General features: G+C 31.6%; 1 protein-coding gene across 6 annotated transcripts in view; it reads right to left on the reverse strand.

Moving 5' to 3' along the window:
* The window catches only part of LOC124540273 (ras GTPase-activating protein raskol), a 133,919-nt gene that overhangs the window by 100,981 nt on the left and 5,935 nt on the right, over positions 1-27,003 (reverse strand). Inside the window, exons 1-2 of one of the 6 annotated variants that reach the window (XM_047117754.1) lie at positions 9,203-9,324; positions 6,174-7,117 (exon numbers count right to left, since the gene is read on the reverse strand). The exons of 2 other annotated variants lie outside the window; for them this stretch is intronic. In XM_047117754.1, the coding sequence (XP_046973710.1) occupies positions 6,174-6,993 (820 nt within the window). In that variant the 5' untranslated portion in view covers positions 6,994-7,117; positions 9,203-9,324. Of the gene's footprint in view, positions 1-6,173; positions 7,118-9,147; positions 9,325-27,003 lie in introns of those variants that run through there. 3 more of the 6 variants (XM_047117762.1, XM_047117769.1, XM_047117745.1) reach the window with 3 other exon arrangements.

A 27,003-nucleotide genomic window follows, 5' to 3' on the forward strand; every position in this document is an offset into this window, starting at 1 on the left:
CTAATAATAAATTATACACCATAATGCGAATCGTCTACTGTTGTTTATATGGATTCATTCAATAGTTCTTTAGGTAAGATTTTAAAATCTCTGTCCACTCTTATAAGTTTTGATTAAAAATTTATTAACGTAACATTAATCTTAAGTAACTTTAAGTGATAAGACATATACCTCTTTATTAGTTGATATATAAATATTTTTATCTACATTTAATTCAATTCTAATTATTCTTGTTTATTGTTAATTTTTGTTGTTCGTAAAATAATAATAGGAGTATAAAAAGTTGTTATAATCCATACTGATATTATAAATGCGAAAGTGACTGTTTATCGCTCTTTCAAGGCCAAACCACTGAACCGATTTTGATTAAATTTTGTATGAAGCAAGCTTGAACTAAAAGGAAGGACACTTTTTTATGTCTAATACCTGACGACCAAAGTGAGCAATACCGCGGACGACAACTCGTTATAAATAGGTATGTAATATGTACCCAGCTCTATAGATAGGATTTCTGTAATTTAAGATTACTGTCAACTTACAAAATGTTATAAGATCTTGTATTTCTATGCCAGACGTTCCGTGTACTTAAATAACAATACATTTTTACTTATTCTTTTGATATAATGTTTTTTTTAGAATGCAGAAAAGCAAATGTAAGACGCTTATCGTCATTAATAGTCTAACCTTCACTCATAGAGATTGACACTACTAGTATTATGCTCTAAATATATAGCTTCTAACTGAAATACAACTAAGTATTGAGATATATCGGTAGAGTAATAGTGGGTTGTATCAATACAGACGGACATAAGGGCTAACCAGGTGATGTGGTCATGGTAATTCATATAGATTTAGAGGGAATGATTGAAATTGTTGGTTGCTAAACGACCCCACACACAGCAGTGAGCGACAGGTTGTCGCCCCATCTCATTATTTACAATTGTAGAATACTAAGTAGTTCTGAGATCGATTAATTATTACAAATACAAAACAAGAAGTTAAACTAAGAAGCTCCGATTTATATTAGTATGAAATTATCGTTTGTAATGCACAATGTACTGAAATAAAATTAATATTATATAAATAAAAATACAAAGACAGCGCATCTATCAAAGGTAAATAGTTCGCTCTGTTCAAAGACCATATATGTCGTTTTAGTGGTGTGTGTGTATGTGTGTGTCAGATTCGTGTTGTGGACAATATTATTAAAATAGAGTATTCTAGGGAGGACTGTGAGTAGGAATCATTGATTTATAATAGTTTGTCTATCACCTAAGTATTCATCACCTACCATAAACATATTACTGTTGACTACGCTGCTCATCCATTAAACGAAAGAAGATATATTAAATCGAATGTTTTTTATTTTGATTCCCTGTCGAACAAAAATAATCCTAAAATACATCTATGGAAATATAATTGTGGGCACACCTAAATTATAATGGAAATAAAATCGCTAATTATCTAGGGAAATTGAGTTAATCGCCTCACAGCTTTAAGTACTTATTAAAAAGTATAATGAAAAGATTACGAGGTATAACAAATTGACGCATAACACATCAATTAATTTTATATCGATCAATATATTTTGACTACCGCTTCAAACATTGTTTGTCGAAATGTTTTATTCGGGCAGCGACAAATTTCACCAACAACTCACGTCTTTCTATTCAAACGTTGATGCCAATGACCGCACCTCATTCAGAATATAAAGGGAATACTTATGCAATCAAAATAAACTTCAATACTATTTATAAGCCTTGTCCTGCTAATAAAGCAAAGCAAGATATATCTTACAGTGGAATAGTTCATTCGCTTGGTATTTACGTTTGTTTTGTTTGCTTAAAAAAACAAGGTAGAATAGATAGAATTAAAAAAAACACAACAGTACCATTAAAAGATAATAATACGTTTACTAGAATTTGTATTCATAATATTTTCGAAAGCATTTTGTTTCTAAAAAGGCTTTATATTTCTTTCTAAAAGTGTTATTAGCATCAATAACAAGTAGGTATGTAAACACTGCCTTGACCTTATCAGAAACCTTACCGAGGCGTAATCTTATCTCAACTTGAATCAATAATCCCCTTGTATTTTAATCGGAAACTGTCGGGTAAATATTACTTATATCTCTATCGGAGTGTGTATTATATTTGTAAACATCATACATAGAATTATTCAGCTATTTAATAAATCCGACTGAAATAAAACGAAATATTGACGTTAACAATTTTAATCTTTTACACGGTACCGAATTAATTTAACCACGTACAAAATCATTATAGTATAATTATATACCGTAATCTCAATTCCATGTTGGTATTGTTTCCCACACAAATTGGCCGCCATTAAACCAAATACCGCCGCAATAATGCTCCGTTGGTTTTATTATGTTGTTATTTGTCATCACTCGCGGAGTACATTTTTCTATTATTCTAACTGTAATGTAATTGGTTCCCCATAGAAAATAACATTCCATTGCGATTGTTATTATAGTTTGATAGGGTTACGAGATTGGCTGTAATCGGCATAAGTCAACTGTTGGTTACCTTATGTACATATAATACTGGTTGACACTCGCGGCTTCTCTGTCGTTTATGGGTTTGGTCAAATGTTTGCCATTAAAAACCGCCAATGTCATTGGAACTCAAACTAAATTTCGAAAGAAAACAGTACAATGGTTTGGTAAGAACAGTAAAGAAATACACGTACCAGAGCCAAGTGTCAATATACTGTTATAAACACGATTTTAAATTTATTGTAAGACAGAGTTAACAATGTTTCAAAAGCTTGAAGGTAAATGAAATGCTTTAATCGCTTGAAAATAAAACAAAAAAATCATCATTGTAAATTGAAGTTTACAATGATAATGCTCTAAGTAAATATAAAAGAATACTTTTTAAACATTAAAATATCTTTTGATCTTTTACTCAAAGTTTTTAACAGAAATTCTTATTCATTTGTATGAGATGGGGGAGCGTGCTTTATGCTTAAGTTTTGATGCATAACACACACTACAATGCCAACTCAAAAGTTAAAAATATAAATGTTATTCAAAGCCATTCAATATAAAGCGCTCTTGAATTAAATTTAAAGATTTGAATTTTAAATATAATATCACAGCAAAACGTTCTCCAGTTGAGTTTTAGAGTTTGTTCTCAATAGATAAAAGCTCGAATAAAACATCCAACAGTGTTATTGTTCACTTTTTATTTTCTATTTATTTTTATATCGGTTTAATTATATAAAAAAAAACGTTAATACATTATAGTTGCAAACATTGTAGCTTGTAGTACTAGTTTAATTACAGTTAAAGCAATAACCGAAATGTAGTGCATTCTTATTATACTAATTACGTTGTGTAAAATAAACTACTTAGTTTAAGTACGACGGGAAGTATACCCATATCAAAAATATATTTCTCTAAATAGGTTAAAAACAACACAATTCTGAGATAATAAATACATATATTAAAAATAAACATCCGATAATAACTACCTCATTTTTCGACGTCGGTTAAAAAATACGCGTCGAGCATATGAAGAACTTCCTCCTATTAAAGTCAGTCAGAATATATATCGATATTCGTTAATAAATGTAATTTACATGTTACACTTATAATAATTACATCATGTTCAAATTTAAATTTATCAGCTGCCCTATAATCTAAGTAGGAAATCAACTCTCATACTTTTTTGCTAATTAAATAACAGCGAGATAAAATCGGATTGCTCAAGTTATAAGAAACGACATTCACATAAAAAAAGCTTAATCCGTTATATCATACAAGATGCGCTTCTTAATGTAATAATTTGTACGAGATATATATAAAAACCATGTCTTGCCAGCGGTGTATCTTCCATATGAAACATATTCAAGCTATTACAAGAAACAAGCTAAGAACAAGTGTTACAACATTGATTGGAGAGGTTCTATACAGGAAGGGAACAGCCATTTGAAAGTATAAACAGATGATCAAATGATATTACTGGTCGCGTCTTAAGTTTCTTAGGAGGAATTCAATCGAACACAATTTTTAATAATACTTGACTTCTGAAACGAAATAACAAAAACAGCGCATTTATCTAATTATTTAATCTAGTAATCCGTATACATACTACTATGTATATTTAGATATAGGAGAGTTTCCCAGATGCAACAGCGAATAGACTTCTTGAGAAAAATCCAGAAACCTGAAACGTAACTGCATGTGGGAAAGGGAAGTTATAAAAAGCATGAATTAGCAACTTGGTCAATTAGCACGGAATAGATTAGAGACAGCAGACGACGGGACATTCTTTTCCATATCAGTGTAACAGTTACAAGGAATGTTCATTCACAAGTGGAAACGGAGACTGGGAAAAAATTATCTTACACGATAAAATCGTCCTTATAAACCTTTATGTATTTTATGACCATACATTAACTCATTACTCAACAAAAGCTCTCATCTCACTTTTAATGACAATGTTTAACATAGGAATCCTTTTATTTGATATTCCTTTATTGATGATGATAACGAAGGGCTTATTTAATGCACTGTTTATAGTTATTGTTTGTACGAATACGACAGCGAACTGCCACCATCAGCCCGTACACAATTACCGCTAATTGTAGCCTAAGTGATTGTGTTAAAGACAAAACGTTTCCTGTTATTTTTAATTTAAATAGTAACGTTTTTTTTTTTTTGTAAAATAAGTGGCCATTATTGGTCACAATGTAGATGATGTCATTCGTCGACAGGTAAAGTTCCTTAAACCGCAACAAAACATCATAAAATACACGCCGTATTGACCCTGTAACTTTCTCGGCGAATGCGTAAAGCACAAATGTTTATACGTTCGGCCACGGTCACTCGTAATTCTTTTTTAACAATGAGTGTACAACACACGTCCAATTGTTACGGAATATAAATATTGTCACGACATGGTAATTTTTTACAATTCATGTAAATGTTTCACAGAGCTGATATACTACAATATCGTATCAACTCCAAGCTATAATATATACACCAACATAATTATGTATAAAGTCGTTACGTTTATTAAACATCACGGAAAGGCGATTGTAACATTATACTACATTAATCAAATGTGTTGTTGACATATTGATAGAAAAAATATATTTCGTTAACACCGCTCCAAAGAAGGAATATGATAGCTTTAATTTATAACCCTTTGTTTTCTATACCCCGATATAATGGTCTTGTAATAAAACTTGCAAGGCTTTACAGGTTCTTAATATGAGTAAAATATATCTTTATGTAAAATCATTTGTAAAAAAAAATATTAATACAATAAAATATAAAAATACCTTAATAAGCCATTCGAAACCAGATTTTAGTCAAACGAGTTATTTTTATTTAAAAGTAACGTAGACGACAGAGATACCTCGCCGAATATAATGTCTATTATTTTTATTTTTTCACACAGATATAACGAGAATTAAATTACCATTTACACATGTACATACTCGATGAAATTCCATACGTTAATAAATATTTACACTATGTGTCTCTAGCTACCGTTACACACATATACACTTATATACTCGTTTGTAAATGAGGAACTTAATAACACATGCGAGAAAATAGTTTTGTATTCACTTATCTGGTCCAAAATCTATCGGATTTGCATGTGAGCTAACAATCGCTCTCTATCTACACCGGGTAATTAGAAACTTACGAATGGGTAACGGTATGCAATCTGTAGAGCAAGATCGCCTACAAAATCTTCATTTCCATCGTTTAACAACTGTACATTCAATAGTATGTATGTCTTTTTGTAAGTAATTACTTTTTTAGCCTTTTAGCCACATATTAAACTTCTTTGGCAATCTGCAAAAAATAGCAAAAGGAATGTGTTTTTCTGCAAAATACCAAAGCGGTACGAGTGTCATACATTTACACTAACATTTCGCTTCTTTATGGAACGGCCGATATATTCTTGTTACCGCTGGTATGACAATGACTCCTAGTGATTGATGTGTTAGTAATTTCCTCGCACCGTTGTTCGTATCCGATACGAATGAGATTAAAGCTGACCACACGATGGTCAAGTGCACAGCTGAACTATTCAATATGTTCCTAATAGATCACGGTAACTGCGCTTCAGTTAAACCACAAAATTTAGGTTTCTTAAAAAATGAAATAAACAACCTTAGAAGTTTCTTACCGTTTTCTGCGTTGGGTAGCGCGTATAGAATGCCACATAGAGTGGCTGTGGCAGACGCTGAATTTTGGTCTGTAGATTCATCTCCACAATCATTAGAATCAGTTTGTGCTGGTTCGAATAGAGTTAAATCCAGACCATCCATGTCACTCCGTGCTGACACGCGATCTTCTTCCACAACTCGATCACAAAAGTGTTCGGGGGAGTCGACCTCCTTGGGACTACGACTGCATACTCCATCACTAAGCGGATCGCAACAACACGTATCCGAAAACGGTTCAAAATCTCTACAATCAAACTCGCATCGTTCGAAACTGTCACATGTACAGGAAGACAAGGCGTCCGAATCTGACGCTTCGCATGGATATAAATTATTTCCCGGCACATCTTTGACAGAATCCGCTTTAGCCGCCACATAGAAAACGCCCGATGCATAGGGCACTTTTTGAACTTGCAGCGTTACATTTCCTTCTGTTTTATCGTTAGAGTATGCATTATCTCGTCTCGGTATCAGGGTACTCTCCAATTGTGAACGACAATCTTCGTAGCGCGCGAAACTTGATGTATCGGTGAGATTAGAGGACCGATCAACTGAGTAAGCATCAGCATACAGGTCGCCATTCTCACTCTGAAGGGGCGTTAAACGGTAAGGCACATGTGTACGTGTTCCAAGAAATATAGTAGTGTAGGGACAAGTATGAGGTGGCCGAGAGCGATCGGCCCGACGCGGATAACTAGCGGCGAAGGGATCGCGAGGAGGACCCCCTTCGGCGTCTATGTACGCTTCGCTCGTCGACAGAACGTTGTATCGCCAATCCGGCATCGCAAACAAACACCATCACTATATTAGAACACCAATATTGTCTCTGGCTTCACACAAGAACACATGACACACTTTCAGCGGTGAATATAAAAATACCGAATTTCACTACGGTCGACATCCGCACCTGTACAAATATATTATTTAAGAAGTTTGCACTTTCCTTTAATTGCTAAATAAACTGTATGCTTCTGTTATTAATGAATCACGTACGCGTATGTCACCTACATAACATGGGAATATATTTATTTATTTTGTACTTAGTGTCTTTCCCGTCGCAGGTAAACAATTTTTGTTCAATAGAATTCAAAAAAAAAATTCTGGGTTAAAAAATTAGACATTAATGAATTTAAAACAGTAGTAAATCACCCACTTCTAATATTTCGATAGTTAAAAAATCGTATAATCTAATTAACGCTACACTTATATTTCTCCACAAAAATAAGGCACTAAGGGAATAAAAGTTCAATGGCTGAGAGTCGTGCTTAGAAAATGCAATTATTTTGTAAGTACTCTGAAATTGTTATAGCGGCTCAATAATAACAGATGCGGGTCCGTGACGGCCATAGTGATGCATAGGAAGTATTTATAAATGTATTTTAAGACGCCTATCATCTTATAATATGATAAGCTTGTATTTACAGGGAATGAAAGCCCAAACCAATAATGAGATTAACTTCGTGACGCCCGCTCCGCCGGCGGCGCTGGCTGTTCGAGACAAGAACGCAGCAAGACAAATCTACGCCTATAAATACAATATGTAATCGTTCACAATTGTGAAATAAACGCCTATAACTAAGTAGGTAGATAACTCTAAATACATAACTTTTAGTCTTTTAGTATTAGCCATTTTTATGTGTATTCCTTTACACAAATATTTCAACAAAAAATTGGTGGCGATTGTTTATTTTTCGTGAATCAATTCACAGCTAAAATTACGATAATACGTCAATAAATTAATGATTATTGTTTAAAAGTATTAGTCAGGGAAACCCAATATTTTATAGGTCATTCATAAATGATATATTATTTACGAATATGTAACGAAAATCGTTATTGTAGTGAATTGGTTCAAATAACCAACTGCTCTGATATAAAAGTGATTTAACGAAGTGTAAATGCTGAAATAGCTATCTGAGCACACAAAACTGCTAACTTCGGTCAATGAACGAAAATAGACAAGATTTTCTTGCCCCGTACTCATCTCACCGTCCTATATTAATTGAAAGGAAACGTATATATGTCATATAAACAAAGTATTGTTGTGAAAAAACATTATCGAAATGCAAATCAAAATAACATATTAATGAAAAATTTATATGAGGAAGTTTTCGATTATAAGTCTCGCGTTATGGCGAATCTTCGTGATAATTTCTTATCAACAACACATTTAAGTATCTGGAATCTGTTTGCATGCCTAATATGCGAATACATTGTAATTGCTAAAACATTAAGGTAATAGTATAATGGTATCGGCTATTGTAAGTTACTTTAGTGCATAAAAGTAAGAACGTACATTCAAAAGAACGATTGCTACAGGTTTTCTCAGTCGAATGCAATTTGAATAGTAATTCCGTGAATACTGTATCGGAAAGTCGGCCTCATAGACATTATGGAAATATTCCCCAGAGATTTGACTCGAAAGTGCCGGAGTGCCTGGAGGCGGGCAGCTTGCTTGCAATGGATAAAGGATTTTAAACTATGTTTATTCCCGACGAACTCGAGCGATTCATAAAACATAAAAAAAACTTCACATTGTTTTCAATTAACTACATACACATTCATATCACTTATCTATTACGAAACTTAAATGAAAATACAAACTTCTTCTAATTGAAATGGAAGGCGAATTAAGAAACAGTTGATTTATGCTAAGCCAATTTATTTTAGGCATATGAATGATTAAGATTTTACTTCGCAATATTTACATTGTAATAACAATGATGACAACACGAGTATCGCTTTTGAAGTTCCCAGAATCAAGGAAAAGTAACATCAATTATAACAAATAATAAGTCATATTAAGGAAAATATAATTTCAAATTTCAATTATTAAAACGTTAGGTCCGTATATTTTCAAATAAATCGACCGGTAAATAAATCTAACACTCTATCGGTTGCGGGATAGCGACCGTAGTAAATATTACAACACATTACATTACATGAACATATAACTGACACTTGCACCAAATAATTATGCCACTGTTTTTACCGTATTTTGTTCGTATGTTTTGGTAATATCGTATCGCGCGCGTAAAGGTGCGCGTGGCGTGTCGCGCTCAAGCCGACTCACGACTGGTACAGGCTGCGAGTGCGCGGAGGGCACAAGCCGCGACTGTCGAACGTTGAGTATGAGTCGCTCATCTGTTCGACTTCGCAGATGTTCGCCAACCGAAGGACCGTTATCACCGAAGTACTCCACGACTTCTCGACTATACTCCTTAATACCACATACCTTTAAATAAACTCAAGTACTCGTGTTTATTAAACGTTATTTACTTAAAAACGTTTAAATTCTTCGAAGGTTTTGATTTAATGAAAATAAATATGTTTGTTGAATTGAACATTCGACTCGGTAAGGCCATCGTTTAATCATAAAATTTACTTTAGTTGTTACATGAATAAAGATTTGATATTATTAATCGAATACACCAGCAATATATAGCAACGAAATTAAAAACTAGGAGTACAATAAGTCGGGCTTAACATTGCACCCGTTCAGTTAAACAGATGCCCCTCCATAAAATTGTATAATCGTTGATTTACAGTCCATCCTAGACAACGGCGGAGAGCACGGAGCGTTTTATATAAAGGATGTCATCGGTTTTTTGTGAACATTAACGTATAGTTAACATAGGGGTGGGTACAATGCGTCATCGCTAATCAAGTCCCGTGGAGATCATATCTATCAACAATCACATGCGAGCGCTTTATCGTTTCGAACGGACCGGTTCGAGTCAGTCGTATTTGCATTTCGCAGACCCGCTTAGCTTTAACGACTTGAGTTAACCGTAGAGCGGGGTGTATTGGAAGTGATAACAACCTTTATCTTTTCAAACAACTCGCATAAGTTTGCATCAAAAATATTCATATATGGTTATCAGATATCATGGGAAATCATTTAAGGAGATAGTTGTGTGATTTCTGAAGTACAACACAACTCTATCTTATATATCAAATATTGTAGAAAGTTCTATTGAAATATTATTGATTAGTATAATGAACTAACGCTTCAAAATCCAACCGATATGTTTAGGGTAAACCAAGCCACAAAAAAATTTGCAATAAGAAACGACATTAGTATTTTTTACAAATTTTGTATATGTATTCAAGACCAATATATGGTTAATATGGTGTATGGATTTTTTATGTACAAATTACAAACACATATTTTATCTTTATAAAAATAACTGTCTATGATAAGAATGAAATTTTTTCCTACAAAAGTCCAGGCTTCTACTTCCATTTCATTCAATTCTTAGGACTTAACCATTTAACGACACTGCAAGCGTACTGAATAAATATCTTTATCATAAGGCATATTTAAAATTGTATGAAACTACGGAGGTAAAGGTTGTAATTATAGTACGTAGGTATACTCGCAAGATGTAATTAATGAGTCAAGCGCATAATTCATCTTACGCCATTAAAGTTTCGGCAATTTATATTGCTACATGGTATTCCATAGCCTTGAGTTTATAGTAAAATGATCTATCAACCGTAATTTATCACGTTATAAATATAGGATTTTTTCCTTTAAGCAAATAGCTTTAAGAAAAGCTTTTGAAATAAACTATTATTATTATAGATTATTATTATTATTATAGATTATTTTTATTTAATTATGTACGTGCAAACCAAAAAGTATTGCTCGTTTTTTATATATAATGATAAGTTATTTTTTTAACAAAATGTCAAAACTGATTTCTAAAGCTATTCTCACGGGAAGCCACTGTTTGTTGTAAGTCTATAGCTTGCTGACAGCTCTTACTAGCGGTTGCGTTCCGTAAATATTGAAACTGAGAAAAGATAAATATTATCGAATTGTTTGAATAGATATCTCAAAACCCAATTTATCAAAAGGAAACATGCGGATTGGTTATAATCAATTAAAGGATACCTAAGATTTCCTGCAAAGAATACAAATAACAAGGTATAAATCGACTGATATCGTCGTGTTATCGCCGAGGTGTCACTATCTTTATAAAATGATGAAACAGAAACATTCCAGTTTGAAAATACTGCATGTTTTAAGTTTAAATATAATGATTCGATACTAAGATTAATAAATATTTTTCCAATAGATAAATACTGCGTAGGGGCCAACGATTTCTGTAAATATAATGCAAAATGCGACATGAAGTTCTTTAACCCTTCCGCAATTAAATAACAATGACACCCACACCAGCCTTGCCATTGTAGGTGTTACTGAACTCAGAATATCGTATTGTTAGAAATATATTACAATTAGGTTAAGAGGTAAAAAAGCAATTTCACTTCTTATAAAATACAGACATAAACTAATACTTATTGAATGCTATTCTATATAAAAAAGACACTGTTCAACACTAATATATTTTTAAGAACCGACGCATTTTTATAAAGTGTATTCAGTGCCATCTAGTGTCGAATAGAAAAATCATTTGATTGGAAAAGGCTATCACTATATAACGTAGTCACAATAGTTCTTCATAGATGGCGTTGTTTCAAGAGTTTAATATATTTAATTCTTTTTAATTTTTAAGTACATAAATTATAGGAAAAAATTAATTATATGTAATTTGAGCAAATGAATAATATTAATTGAAAACCAAGAGATAAAAGAGAAAGAGATAAAAAAATAATAGAAATAAATACGAATTAAGGCCTTGAGTTGGCCCGTTTTAATACCTGCTTACTGCTACTTATAGATTAATTTGCCATCAAACCGAAGGTTGAATGATCTAATATAATTAGACAATTACAGCCAGAACAACGGACACAACACCTTGACATATTGACAATGCGGGGAGTGGTTTATTCTTCTTTAATTTAACGCTAATATGTATAAGCAAATATGGCCGTCAGGTGTCACTTAGATATTTACATCAAATTACTAGACACTATTTCTCTTCCTGTCCATTGCTTGGCTCTCAGAGTCCAATAAAACCCATTTGGCAAAATCATAACACACGATATAAAGCCTACAAGTATTATGGAGTAAAAAAATTGATTAGTTGTGTAATTAAAAAAATAAATAGCTTCTACTTAATAAATATGCTTAATTATATAACTTTTAAATGTTATAATAATATTGGTATAGAAACTGTCGTTCAGAATAGAGAAAGTTGTACGGTAAAAGTACGCAGGTACATGTACATGACATTATTTTTTTGAATATAAGTAAATATTTATATAATAATGTTAAAATATATTTATTAAGGTATCTACTTAGAGCAATTCATATATAAAGAAAGTTAAAGTCAATTTTATTCTTATAATCAGTTATCCGATCTCCCACTTCGCAGCGAACGACCTATTGAGTTGCACATAATTTGGAATCAGTGATATCTTCTGAAGATATTCTTTTTAAGGGTATTTCTGTGTTACACGGGCTCATTCACCCTTCAATTTGGAACATAAAAATTCTTAGTATTTCTGTTTGGACGTAGAATCTTTGATGAGTAAGTAGGTGGTACTTATCCAGATGAGCTTACACAACGGGCTACCAGAAAACTACCTGTGTAATATTAGTAAGTATTTATAAAAAATAGGGTAGGTATAATGAACCTCCAAGATATTCTGTCATCGCGATCATAACTTTTATTTAGCTTGAACTAAAGCAGTGTTTTTTATGTACACAGAACATTAAAATTAAAATAAATTATTTTATATTATATTACAGAACTATTTTATAATTCCTGGTTTTAGAATTGATTGTGCATGAATTAACCGTACTCTACAAATTAAAATGTTTAAAACTTTAAAATATAGTTTCAAATATATTCAAATTTTGAAATAATCAAAACAATATAGATCACGTCAAACGATTAGTATTTTGTTCATAAAAAATATAATACGAAGCAAACAAAAATACAAACAAAAAAAAAAATACATTCAAACTTTATTTCAAACTGTAACGTGTGTGTGAGAAGTCTCAATTATTTCTTTAATGAATAGTGTTTCATAATTATTTTTTAATGAATAATGTAATTATATAAATTATCATTGGGTATATACCCAACGAACATTGATAATTAATAAACAGCGACATTAAAAACAAGAATACAAACATTATATTGGCCTGTATTATGATTATGATATATCTATTTATAATGTGGCACCGGGCTTGGACTTCGGGCACAGATTCCCTAAATTTTGGCAAAAATCGCACAGATCTATTCACTCAGGAAGCCGTGCCTTACCACGTTCACTGGACTAGTTAATTAAGTAATGTAGTCATAAAAACCTCGTTGTTAACACATTCGTGTATGATTAGAAACACTTATAGCAGAACTTATAATTTTTCATCATTGTTATCATATTTATAACATCAAACATTTTGAAAAACTATACAACCATTTGCACCTAATTGCATCCTTGATAGAGACTTAAATTGTCGAAACCAATGTAATACCAAGTATATTTACTTATAAAAAATAGAAAACGAAAAACCGTTTTCATTTCACTAAAATTAAACAAATACGCACTTTCATCCCCAAATTCGCCCTCTTAAGTGATGTTGTTTCAAAAACGCTGTAACAACTGAATTGACCTCATAAGGAGAAGTGTAAATATTAATTTGCATACTTCAGTACAAACTCAATACATGATGATTTTCCAAAAAAGGTTTAACGTCTGTAGTCAACTAATTAACGTAAGTCTTAATACATAATTCCACTGTTCTAGTTTTGATAATTAGAAATTTCAATACAAATTCTTATTACTCTTAAGGGAAGAATTTAAAAAAAATCTGAGTACTCTAGGTGAGAATTGATAGGTTATTCGTTAAATAATGAATGAATGAATTGTTGAACAATATTTCATCTTATCAGGCCTACGGGTTTAGGCTACGTTGTCTATCAATCATTCATTTTAAAATGTGGATAGTTAAAATCAATTATATACTTGCAAATAATCGGCCTAAGTTAAGGCTAATGTGACAAATCTAACTCTCCACCTAAGTTGAAATATTATCATATCAATTTGTCATACGACAATACATAAGACAGCTAGCGTTCATTGGCCTTTAGTCAACATGACTCAGACGAATGTAATCGCTTGTAAGTTTTGTAGTCCGCAACTTAATATATATTAACGTTGTAGCCGATGTATATAACGACATAAGGTGTCCGAACGAACAGAAACCAATTATGTAATGATATCCAACCTTTTTCATCTTCATCAATACCATAAAATACATTATTTAATTTTGTTCAGCATTCTATAATTCAGCATTTTCCGTCTGAAAGATAGACGAACTGTTGCATTTAAAAGTTTGCGTTTGAATATTCAATGTGGAATTGAATGCGTATTGATTTATGATGAGATCACTGTTTTGGTGAAGGCCCATACGTCCGGCAGGACACGCCGCGTCCTTCCTCACCCATCCGGTACAAGCACATATCAGACAACGGGCTGGCGGCAGGCGGCCTCACGCCGACAGTACCGTTAACGTATTTGCACATCGTGACTACACTCATTTTTGGAACGTTCGCTTTTCACATTTGAATACATTCAGTCCGTTGAACCTGCCTTATCTTTGCGTGATCGAGCTACCGTTTTATTGTTTGATAGACAAAAGTTAACGAAGCGTATTGAAACATCCCTTTAAATACTAACAGCTGATCGTAATTATTGCTGATAACAAGCGGATGCAATTGAGATTATTACAGCGAATCTGTAATTATAATTTGTGATCAAATAAAGTAGTAATTAATATTGTAGCGTTTGCTAAAATATTCCATATAACCGGAATTTATACGAATTCCATTATGATTTGTAAACGTGGAGTTACAAAATTCATATTTAACATACACCAATAACATACTTTTTATACATAATCGCTTTCTTTCGTCATCGATATGTTAATTAGATTAATTACAAAAGATGTGTTATGTAATGCGCACCCAACTCGCTAACAACGAATGTGGGCTGGCCACATTCATTTGTTGTTACCATAATATAATTATTATGTATTTATCACATCAAATGAAGTAATCAAATCACGACCCTCGCTCGTAGAGGTCAACACTTTATATAAGATTTAAAACACGTAATTAATAATTAATTAAATGTTAAATATATATAATTGAATAGATTACATATTACTAACCAAAATATTAATAACCCAAAATTTTATTTGCTCCTATGAGTCTAATTATTAACACTTTATTATCGATCGATTACTTCGACCGTTGAATCGATGCGCTTATTAAAAACTTACAATTATTTTTAAATATTTACAACAGGAACCTAATGTTTTAAAACCGTTGTTTGCCTAATCTCAATAGATTTGTATTGCATTGACTAGCACCAAATCATGACGAGTTAACAATAAATAAATTTAATCTTTATATAACAAGGTAACCCTACCTTTTTAATAAGGGCCGAAAACTTAGACTCATTTTTAAATTAAACTAGTAACTTAGAGAATAACTAGAGTAAATTAGTTTTTATCAAAATCGGTTAAATAAATTACAGTCGATAATCTGCTAAAATTATGACATGGGTTTTCATGAGATTTCATTCTAGATTTTAAAATCAGAGAATAGAGACAAAAACAGCGTTTGCTACACCTACTTTTAATAGGTAATAAATATTTTCCTAAGCACAGACATTTCAGGATAATTTAATAAAAATGCAATTGGCAGTAGCATAGCGAGGGTAGACGAAGGGAATGAAATTACGGGGGCGTCGCATCTGCCTCCGGGAAATAGCGCGCCGCCGCCGGACGCAACAGCCTGCCTCTGCGTCTCGATACATTGACGAAGTGATTTATAACGTTTACGCTATCGCCAAGCTAATTTGAGGAGACGTCAATATTGATTAAGAGTATTTTGACTCATACATCACGCAGTAAAGAATAAAAGCTTATATAATGAAAGCTTGTCGTATGAGGCGTTATGTTTGTATAAACATAACGCCTTTTTATGGCAAATTTATATTACATTTGACGACTGTGATTAAACATTTACTAACAATCGTCAAACCCTTTACAAAAAAAAATATAAATTAAAGCCTAAGAGTCCACATTTGCTAGTAAATATATAAATAGGCCGAAAAGTGTGCGTCCTATTTCTGTAAAAGTGGATTTGAGCATACGACTGCTCTTCACGAGATTGGCAGGTGAATAGTGTGCACGAGAATTTGTGTGAGCAAGTACAAATAAATATGTATGTTACACTCAAAGATATTTGTACATTTATAATACAAATCAGGCATTTTTAAAGCGGGTCGTATTTGATGGCACAATATAAAGTAGAAACTTACATGAATATGTGTCGTTCAAACATATATGTAACATTTTCAACGTAGATTATATTGGTAATATGCAATGTCGATTTAATTGCAATTTGTAAGGCTTTTTAACATTGCAATATGTCACGGCAGAAACCTTAGCAAGTTGTTTTATAACCTTGCAGTTTAAAAAATGTAAATGTGTATTACGAACAAAGTTGTTTTTTTACTACCGCGTTAGATTTTACTCCTGCGGCAAAAATTATTCTAAGTGTATCAAAGTGGAACAATAGCGATGTATATTAGAAATATATTCAGTAAATACTAGGTGAAGATGATTATGCTGAATACTTTTGAGGTGAAACTTTTTTCAAGGTCGTTTTTGAGTGCGACGTTGCATATGAATCATTTTTGAAGCAAAATAAATTACTTATGTATACTGAAATTGCTCATTTTTGTATATAGACGATCTCTTACTTTTAACAACTTAACAGTCGATCAAAAATATATTTAATAATGCAGAAAGAAAACGAAAACAACATTATTTACATAGCCAATAAAGAGCTTTCTTAATATGTACAAAACCCTGAATCAATATTAAATGTTGTTGCAGTTTGCTTTTATTGTTTTATTACACGGTCACTTGATTATGAAGCAGTGGACAAGTTGTTGATTATGCTGGAGGTCGTTATGCATCTTGTTTTCCGTCAATAATCCATATTCGGTTGAGCAAGGCGCTGACGTAGACCTCTATTTACACCAATACTGGTCTTACTTCACTAAAGACTTTTATGTCAAGGTCACATTACTACAAATATCCGCCAACTCGCGATTTAATAATGCTTTTTCAACAATATAACGGCAAAAATTTTTACAAAATATTAAAGGCAATTTTCAATTACAGTAATAACCTATTGTACTACATTTCGTTGGTTAGCACAGTACTTCTAATATTAAAGCAATGTTTTCTATAAATCGATTAAATTGAATAGGACAGGCATGTGTTGAGCGTCTCCATTATTACAAATGGCTTTATTGTATGCCTACAGTTATACACGCCCATTTTTCTATTGTTATTACGAATGAGCATTACACGAATGATTTTCAATACGTTCGTTCAACTAAATAAGTCCATAAAAGGATAAAAGAAATGAAACGCAGTTAAATGAATCCAAGCTGAAATGAAGAAATGTCCTGATTTTTTAATTGACCTTAATTTGTCTAAAATGTAGATAACGAGGCACATCGTTGATGGCCAGATTAGTGTTACCAATTTAATTCTGAGTGGACTTTAAATGAAGTTATCGTGACTCCATGCCATAACTCATCGCGATAGAAGCAAATTTAAGTCACTCAATTGTTTATAAACATCGTAAAATACATATTATATAGTGTTAAAGTAAATTGTACCATACCGATGGCTTTATGCAAGCTTGTATGGTACGTATACCTATATATTATTAAAATTACTTAAGGCGCCAATGTCCATGCAACTTACCATTAGGTTTCCCAGTTGCTCATTCGTATAATTATTTTGTTAAAAAAAAACTTGTCAGTATTAACCTCTTTCGAGCTTTTATTTTAAGACAATTTAAATGTGATAATATATATCTGCATTGCTAAAGAAACAAATGAAATACTTTGTTAAATTCTCCTGGTTCCATTATATTTCGTAGACCCTCTGATATTCTTTAGTACACAGGTTATTTTTTTTTACCATATTTCTAAGCTCACGTGCGTGGGCAATGCCAACTATATGTCGTGTACATATTTAAAATGCAAGCAGGAAGTAACCTAATGCCAGAATGCGGAACACTAAAGCATTATTAGAATTGAGTTCAGATATAAAAGTGATTCTTTTGATCGTTGGTGTGCTACCTCACTTAACCTGAAAGTATTTTTGGATGTGCGTATAGTTCTTTATGTGAAATTGATATTCCTTAAATGGATTATTTCCTTCCGATTAAGATTCACTTAACATATTTTAGAACAAAAACAAAGGATGATGTAACATACGTGTATCGCGAGATTACAAAAGTTTGTCGTTGTGAAACTTTTGTAGTCTCGTTTACTTATCGATTTATAATTGCTAATTGTTATGCTTAATATGAATATTTATGGATGTATTATTAATGTATAATTATAAAACTAGCCCCAATTCAAATTAAATACAATACGAAACACATAATGAACCCCACAATTTTTTCGAATAATAACAGAGGTTACTTATCGCTTGTAATGAGCACATTATTTTTGCGGGTAATAATCGTAAAATACATCAAGATATATGCACGCGTCGTAACAGGGGCTGCTTCCCCGTCTGGACCATCGCCGTGTCAATATTTTCGCGGGAACAGGCGTTGTCATGGCAACGAGGGTGCACTCTTGTTACGGTCGCTGCCCTCCTTGTACAATGCATCGAAAAGAGACGGAACGGAGGGCGAAAAGTAAAAGAGGCCTCTGTTGTCTAGGGTTTAATGCAAGGGACCGGAGTAGATTGCACTACATTGTACGATAATGTTCCATAAATATAGAATGTCGGCAAGATTGAGAACTGTTTGGATTTAGCTTCGTTACGAAAGATTTTTCTCAATAGCCTTCTGATAATTCACTACAATATTGACGAAATGTATAAAGCTTGAATCTCTTGCAAAGCTCTGAAACAAACGGATAAGCAGATTCATCACATCTTCGTTGATTGTAACTTTAAGCACGTATCGACTGTTACAGATCAAACACGATACGCGCATGAACAAAATCCGTCGATTAATTATTTATTTATATTTTAACAATTGTACGTTGAAGCAACAATGGAAAAGGAAAAATGGTCATTGTTTGCAATCTATGTTTACTCTCTTACGTAATGTATATGAAAACATTAAAAAAAACATGATATTAGTAATTCGTTATACAAATCAAATCAAGTAAAGTACATTTGGTTCAACTAAACTTTGGAATAAGGCAAAGCAGCTTTGAATACTCAATATTTAAATGTTGATACTAAATACATTTCAATGTTTCGAGCAGCCCTGAAAGCAATCCTAAGAAAAGAATGAGAAACTCGCGCATTGAAACTAGCATAGTGTTACAAAACGTAAAATTTTATAACTTATTACTTAGTCCTGACATTTTTGTGGTAGGTTCATATATCTGATAAAAAGGAATGCCTTTTATTCTAATGTTAGGGATGTAAAAACATAGTAATATATCTTCGCCATTTCTTGCTAAAATAGCATATCGAGTGAACAATACGCAAGTTATAATATGTTACGTTACCACAACGCACAACTGTTTTATTATAGTGTCTTGGACTAACATAAGGTTTTATTGGCAGCGTGTCAAACACTACCAAATTATGACTTTTGTCACGAAATCCCATGACGTGTCACCATGTTGTGGGAACGTAATCGTACTCGGTATGAAGTATAAAATTCTGAGCGTGTCGTTTGATTTACATTTAGATAAGACCGACCTCAGCATGTCTGCTTATAACATACCTCATAATTAGCTAGGTACCTAATTTTAGACGTTAACGTTATGCTTATTTGAGGTAATATAGTTGAAATAATTCACATCATAATTCCGTACATAAAGCTATTAGTAGTTAATTGGGCATTCAACCTAAGTCATCGTAGTATTTCAGTAATTCATCGCAATTATGTTAAGCCCGCTTACTTGTGTTACTTGAAGTTAAAAGCCTCTCACGTCAAATAATATAAAATATTCTCACAGTAATGTGAGAAGTATCATCCAGCGTCCGCAAATGGTCGCGCTCTGCTGCTCGTTCTCATCTGCTGAGATAATTTCTTGTCTCTAAAATGATTATCTTAAGATTTTTATAATTAATTTCCAATTCTCATTAACGGCATACATAATTCAATTGATGTCTCATTAATTGTTTTCTCCGTCACTCTTACAATGTTGCATATTGTATCTTTCCAGTGTCTATATCTACAATTAATATAATACATTAAACTGAGTCGCTTCCAGCATATATATTTTTACATTTATTTCTTCTTTAAGGGATTTTGATACGAGTTTCACGAATAGAAAGAGAGATAACGAGGAAGATATGTAAATATTTTGTAAATATTATTTTATAAAAAGGCTAAACTACAACGGAGCTTTATCAAAAATCTTTTTTCGTACGCTTACAAAACCTTAAGAGATATTTACATAATTGAACTAGAAAAGTCTTATAAGTGCCTCCAAAAAAGCTCGCGATATCGGTTATTGCAAATTACCAAAATACAGATTATTATATACAGAAGTATATTGTTCTAATTAATTATTATATAAACCTTATTCAAATACGTCGGTTACTTTGAGCAATTAATACAGACTTAAACTGTCTATTATATCCAGAATTCGAATGAAATGATTAGAAAAAAGGTAATATTATATTTTCTAAATTACATATGTACAACAAAAACCTTCGATCTAAACGGGCTGTCTATATAATGTTGATTTTGACAGTTGAAATATTTTTTATCTTATCTTTAAATTTCAATAATATTCATATTTCTCATAATACATAATAATTTATATAAGTTTACTTACGTATTTTCTTCAATACGTCATATGTATACTTCTCATCTTATTATTAAATTAACGGCAGGTCAACTATAATAAATCGGTAGTTTCTATAAAGACTCCTTCTACCTCCTTTGCTAAACTGCCGTCACTACAATCCGCTGAATGAAACGCAGTTATTCTAATAGGCTATAAACAATACTTTTTTTAATTGTTAAGTTTGAATAAATTTGTATCTTAAAATTACTAGAATTAAAACGCTAAATGTACATTAAAAGATCTTGTTCATAATTATTTATTTGAGAAAAATATTTTATAAGCACCTAAACGATTTACACTTAAATCTGTGACGTCATAATTTGTTAAAAATCGTTTCTATTCATAACAGTATCGGTATACTTATTTTTTAAAAGCTTTTATTTATATAATAAATAATATGTCAAAGATTTTTAATTAAAAAGTTCAATTTAATCTTTAGAAATATTCACCGTTAGACATAACTGTGCATAATACTTAATTTATTATTTTACGACTTTTCAACTTTTTACTGCGTAATTATAAATCGATAATAAGTATTAAATGTGTCTTGTGGCGGTATCAAGAGGCAAAAAATAAAGCTATGGAGAATTGCCTATTTTACGTCGACATCAGCAGACGCAAATTTAAAGCAAATAAAAAGTGTTCCTATTTCATTGTAATATTTACCTAAGTAAAAAGTTTTATTTGTAACTGTATTATTAGATTCAAAAGGCCCAGTTACAAACTTCCGGGTAAATATTAATCGTAAAACAAGAAAATATTTGTCAAATAATAATTAGACAAGTTATATAAATTATTGTAATTAAACACTTATTTAGTTATGTTATTATATTCACAGGATAGTCGAGGTCGCATGTTACCTTGCAATAAACAAGGACCTTGAGGGCGCCATATCAAATTTAGTGTGATGACAACCAACAGCCAATCAAGAAGCATGTAATCATACCACATTTGTCAAAATATACTAACTAGTACTTTAGAACTTTACTACTAGTACTCTAGAAGATATCTGAGAATAGATAAATATATATTTATACAAAAACTACTGAATAAATATAAAAGTAATCGGGTTATAAAAGTCAAAGTGGAATATTTGCTGAACGGAAAATAAACACAAGCTCTCGTATTTTATATAAAGACTGGGAGCTAAAATTAAATACAATGACCCGCTACTTTGTCACTCCGCTGTGCCATACTAGTGATAGCTTCTCGTTTCAATCTGATTTGTTACGTGACGGAAACAAATCATTTAGAAGTGTTTACGCCGCTAAAGCGATTTGATAAGGTGCCTTTACTGTACTTTCTAAATAAAGATATTTTTACTATAATAACTATGACGCTAAGTTTATAAATATTATATGAAGATTAGAATTTGACAAACAATATACAAAATACAAGAGAGAAATAATAAAATTTAGTTGTTTAAGATTTTACCTTACCTTTACTCATAAACAATTTAATTTATGATATATTCATAGCTGAATAAATCGGAACATAATTACAACAACAAGTAGCAAACAAACCCAATATGTATATAATATACTATATAAAACAGAAGTATGTAGAAAGGGTCTTTACAATATTTTTTTGATTTCGTCATTCAATTTTAGTGGGTCTTATTAGAGTTGTATTAGCGTGGGCTGAGAAAGCTGTTTTACCCGTACGTCGTAATATAATCATTAATCAAAGAGCAATATTATTATAGCAAATGTATACTGTTCTTAGTTGAGTGAAAACATTAAACGACATTGCAATTTATACATTAGAACCAAGTAAATTACTTAGAAAACAATCATAATCATTGATCCGTTTGTATTTTCTGTGCTAATGCAATGTTACTGAATGCTACTACTTATGTATAATGTACATTAGGTACACTAAAAAATACTAACATAAGTATTAAAACATTGATATACGTGTATATATTATAACTATATTTAAAATAATCATCGTCATCCAAACAATCTACCTTAATAGTACGCTTCATGTCTTGTTTTTAAATCGTATATATTTTAATGATGATAATAAATACTACCGTATGTATGTAATAATTTTAACTAAAGTTATCGATATCGTTATAAGAATCGAACGTCATTAAACGAACGTTAATTTAACCTGCTTTACTATAACTACCTGCGAAACTAATGAACCGACTTCGATTTAAAACACGTAATTCGTAAAACGTTAACGTAATGTGAGTTTAAATGAAATCGGTAGTATTCTTCGATGATCTAATAAAAATGATTATTCAGGAATTTCAGAAATTGGACGTGTTACACATGAATCAAAAATAATTATTTAATGATACATAAAAATATCGTATTTCCTACTTAATTATTTAAATACCACAAGTTAGTTTTACATAAAAAACATATTACAACATATACATATATAAAAATCAGATGTAAAATGAGGCAATATTTATTCAGACGGGTATGCACTAGTTTGGGGTGTGAGGCAGGGAGGCCTGTCCTTCCAAGTTTATTTAATTTGTATCGACGAGCTTGTAATAACGAGTAAGCCTTGTTGGTAGCTATAGATATTGTTTACATTAATAACATCAGTTACACCTTTACGCAGTTGTAGAAACCAAGTTGCAATAATCTACCGCCCCTATTAGCTTTGTTTTGACAAAGTGCCCTATTTTTCTCTCACCGAAGTTTTTGAAGGTAGAAAACTTTGTACCTTTAAAAATGTATCAAGTTTCAATGAATAGAATTAATAGTGATGCAGATACCGAGTGAGGTGTATTATCGTGTCTAAAGTAGACGTAAAAGTGACTTTGTCTAAGGACCATTGTCAATGTTTTCATATCAGCTCTTTAAGAACCAACTTCACTCAGAAGGCCTACAATGCTCTACGCATACGATATAATACCAGTTGTGTTCAAAAATGCTTCTCTTTCGCGCTAGATTCAAGGAGCACAGAATAACTAGAAATTACTTCAGAACTGTCGGACTACTCAGTGCTAGAGAGACACATCCGGTTCCGTGTTATTTTAATTTTATTATTAAATAATGCTTTACAAATATTAGTAATGCTTTAAAATTTTAGTAGGAAACAAATTAACATGTGTTAACAATTAGAATAAAAGTGTAAGAATTAAGATACTATTATTCCGTTAATATTCATGAAGTAACTTTTGTCTCTGAGAAAAACTAACAAATAGGTACTTAGTCAAAAAAAGTAATGTACAACGTCATGCGTTTAAATTTTAATAATCACGTCACAATTTGTCGTTTAGTAAATGGATAAAAAACAGACATATCGCTAAAAGGCTTACGTAAGATATATTCTAAGTATTATGAAACTATTGCCGAGGGACATAGCAAAACGTAGGTACACTTGCACACACATAATGCGTCACTTGTCTCGTGTGCGTACGAAAGTATTCAGAAAAAAATACAACCGGGGACTTACGAAACACCTTTCTTTATAAGAAGTTTTGAGTCTAATATTTATGTATCATGTATGTACATATCATTATGACGTAGTTTAGTGTGCAAATAATTTCACAATCCCGCAAATGTGTATGATAATGTAATGTAAGCAGCTGACACAATAAATTTGCATTTATAAACTAAAGAGCGCTTGCATAAAAAAAATAATTGAAAGTTTTTCTCGTATTACTTAAATAAAAAATAATGTAAATATGTAATATATTATATGATTTTTTATTTTATTTATTGCGATGTCAAATTATTTATAAATACAAAATATATTTTTAGAAATTAACAAAGAATTGAGCAGTTTCCGTCTACACTCACCCTTAATATGTGTTATATAGAAACGAGTGTTGACGACGAATCTGATTTAATTATGTAACAAATATTTTAAAAGAGCAACAAAAGATGTAAAATTAATAATGATGTAATGTTGGTATTAATATTAAATACATTTCTCTATTTTTCTATTTCCTATAAAGTTTATCTATCAAATTATATAAATGAATTACTCTATTAATTAAAGTACATTTCAAGGTATGAGCGTATTACTACCATCTTTTTTACTCAATACTTTTTAGCAAAAAGCAACTTCTTCACAAAAGTTTCGCAACATTATTTCGCTCTAAAGTAGTCTCGTTTAATTTTGAAGAGTTTGCATTTTAATTTCCAAGAGTCGAGTACAACAATAGCAGCGCAATGCGGGAGCTTGCGACCCGTTCCAGTTTGTCCGATAAACCGCTGACCGTGGGAGGAATGCTTCCCTGACCTCTCGGAACATCTAATTGAATGATGGACCACTAAATATTAGTTACGCAGTACGTTCTGACGAGAACAAACACCGAACCACGATGTCGATGAACCTCCTATTTACTGCTAGTTATCTTCGTTAAAAATTCTCGATAATAATGTATGTTAAGTGAGATTCTGAGTACTTTATTCAACTTGAAACTCAATTAGTTCTCAAATAGAAACTTTTCACATAACCTCTTTAAACTATTTAAAGAGGTTATGTGAAAAGTTTCCTTATTCATACCTATCGAGTTTTTGCATAGATAGGTACCATCTTATTGATATGTTATGGATAGCGACTATTTAGATAGACGGATGTTACATAATTGCTCGAGGACGCATCGACGAAATAGTTCAAAATCTAGAATAGTACAGAGGCACTTTTTATCCAGGAAAAATGTACCTAACACCTACTTACAATCGACCCTAAACTCTCCGCACGCATGAGACCGGAAAATACTTATTTTATAAATGTACTGGTTTAGTGTATATTGAACTATCGAGTTTTTTTATAACTGCTATAATAAAACTTAATAGTTAAAAAACCTATATCATGTACATAAAATTCGCAATTGTGGAATTGTTATGAAACAGAAATTTATCTTACGTTAAATTTTTTTTTACTTGCTTATTTTGTAATTAACTAGTATAGAGGTTCGTGGGGCAATATATTTTAATGTGCAACATGACCGCAAAAAAGTCCCTCCTGCTTATATTAGTTATAATATTGAAAATTGTAAATATGCAATAAAATTTGACAAAAAAAGCGCTTTTCCGTTGTGTCTTCTTAGATTTGGATGTTTGTATTCAAGAAACTATGCTAGTTTTTACAAAAACGATCCAACTAACCTAGTTAGTTATATTAAGTAAATATGTAATTAAAATGCTATCACAATATTACACCAGCTGCATTACAGAGCTGCTATACGTTGATAAGTTATTTTAAAAGTAGAACTATTATCAGTACGAATTATATACTTATTTCTAAATTGCCTAACAAAAATGTATATGCCGTTTTTATTTAACCTCTTTCTTTAATGTTTAATAATACACACAGTTAGAAATGGAGTACAGTAAAAATCAATAATCATATGATAATATTTACACAGGTTTACGATATATTCCGCATTGTGCAATACTTAATGTATGCCCACTTGTAAATACGTAACACAGTTGTGTACATAAAAATTTATGTATGTATATGTTTATTTTTAAGAAAAAATATTTACAGAACGTAACATACATGCTTCCAGTATTCTACTACATGTGTTAAAACATAAACAATGTATGTATTATACGCCGTAAGATCACCATTACATAATCAACCGGAAATAAGAATAACGCCTATTGTAACTCGTTAATGAAAATATCTATCATTCTTTACAATTGAATGTGGTCATGCAGATAGCTTACTCAATAATAGTATATAGACACACCACACAAACCAAAACCGCACTTAATATTTTAGTAGTACCTAATTACATTCATATTAATTAGCACATCTTAATATTAGACGTTTAAACTATAAAATCATCGGAACATATCATGCTCCATCGTGAAATAAAATATTTATAAAATAACAATAAAGATACACTAGAAATTGACTTGTATAATAATCGTTCATGTGATATTGGCACAACTAGGTTTCCCTTTGGAGTTACAAAACGAAACCGTTCGACTTTTGTTCATACCACATACTATGTGATGCAAGTCTGCAAGATACACATACATAAATATTAATATTCGACGCAGTCGATTCGATGCATTA

Source organism: Vanessa cardui, chromosome 2 (assembly GCF_905220365.1).
Source record: "Vanessa cardui chromosome 2, ilVanCard2.1, whole genome shotgun sequence".
NCBI classification, from domain to species: Eukaryota; Metazoa; Arthropoda; class Insecta; order Lepidoptera; family Nymphalidae; genus Vanessa; species Vanessa cardui.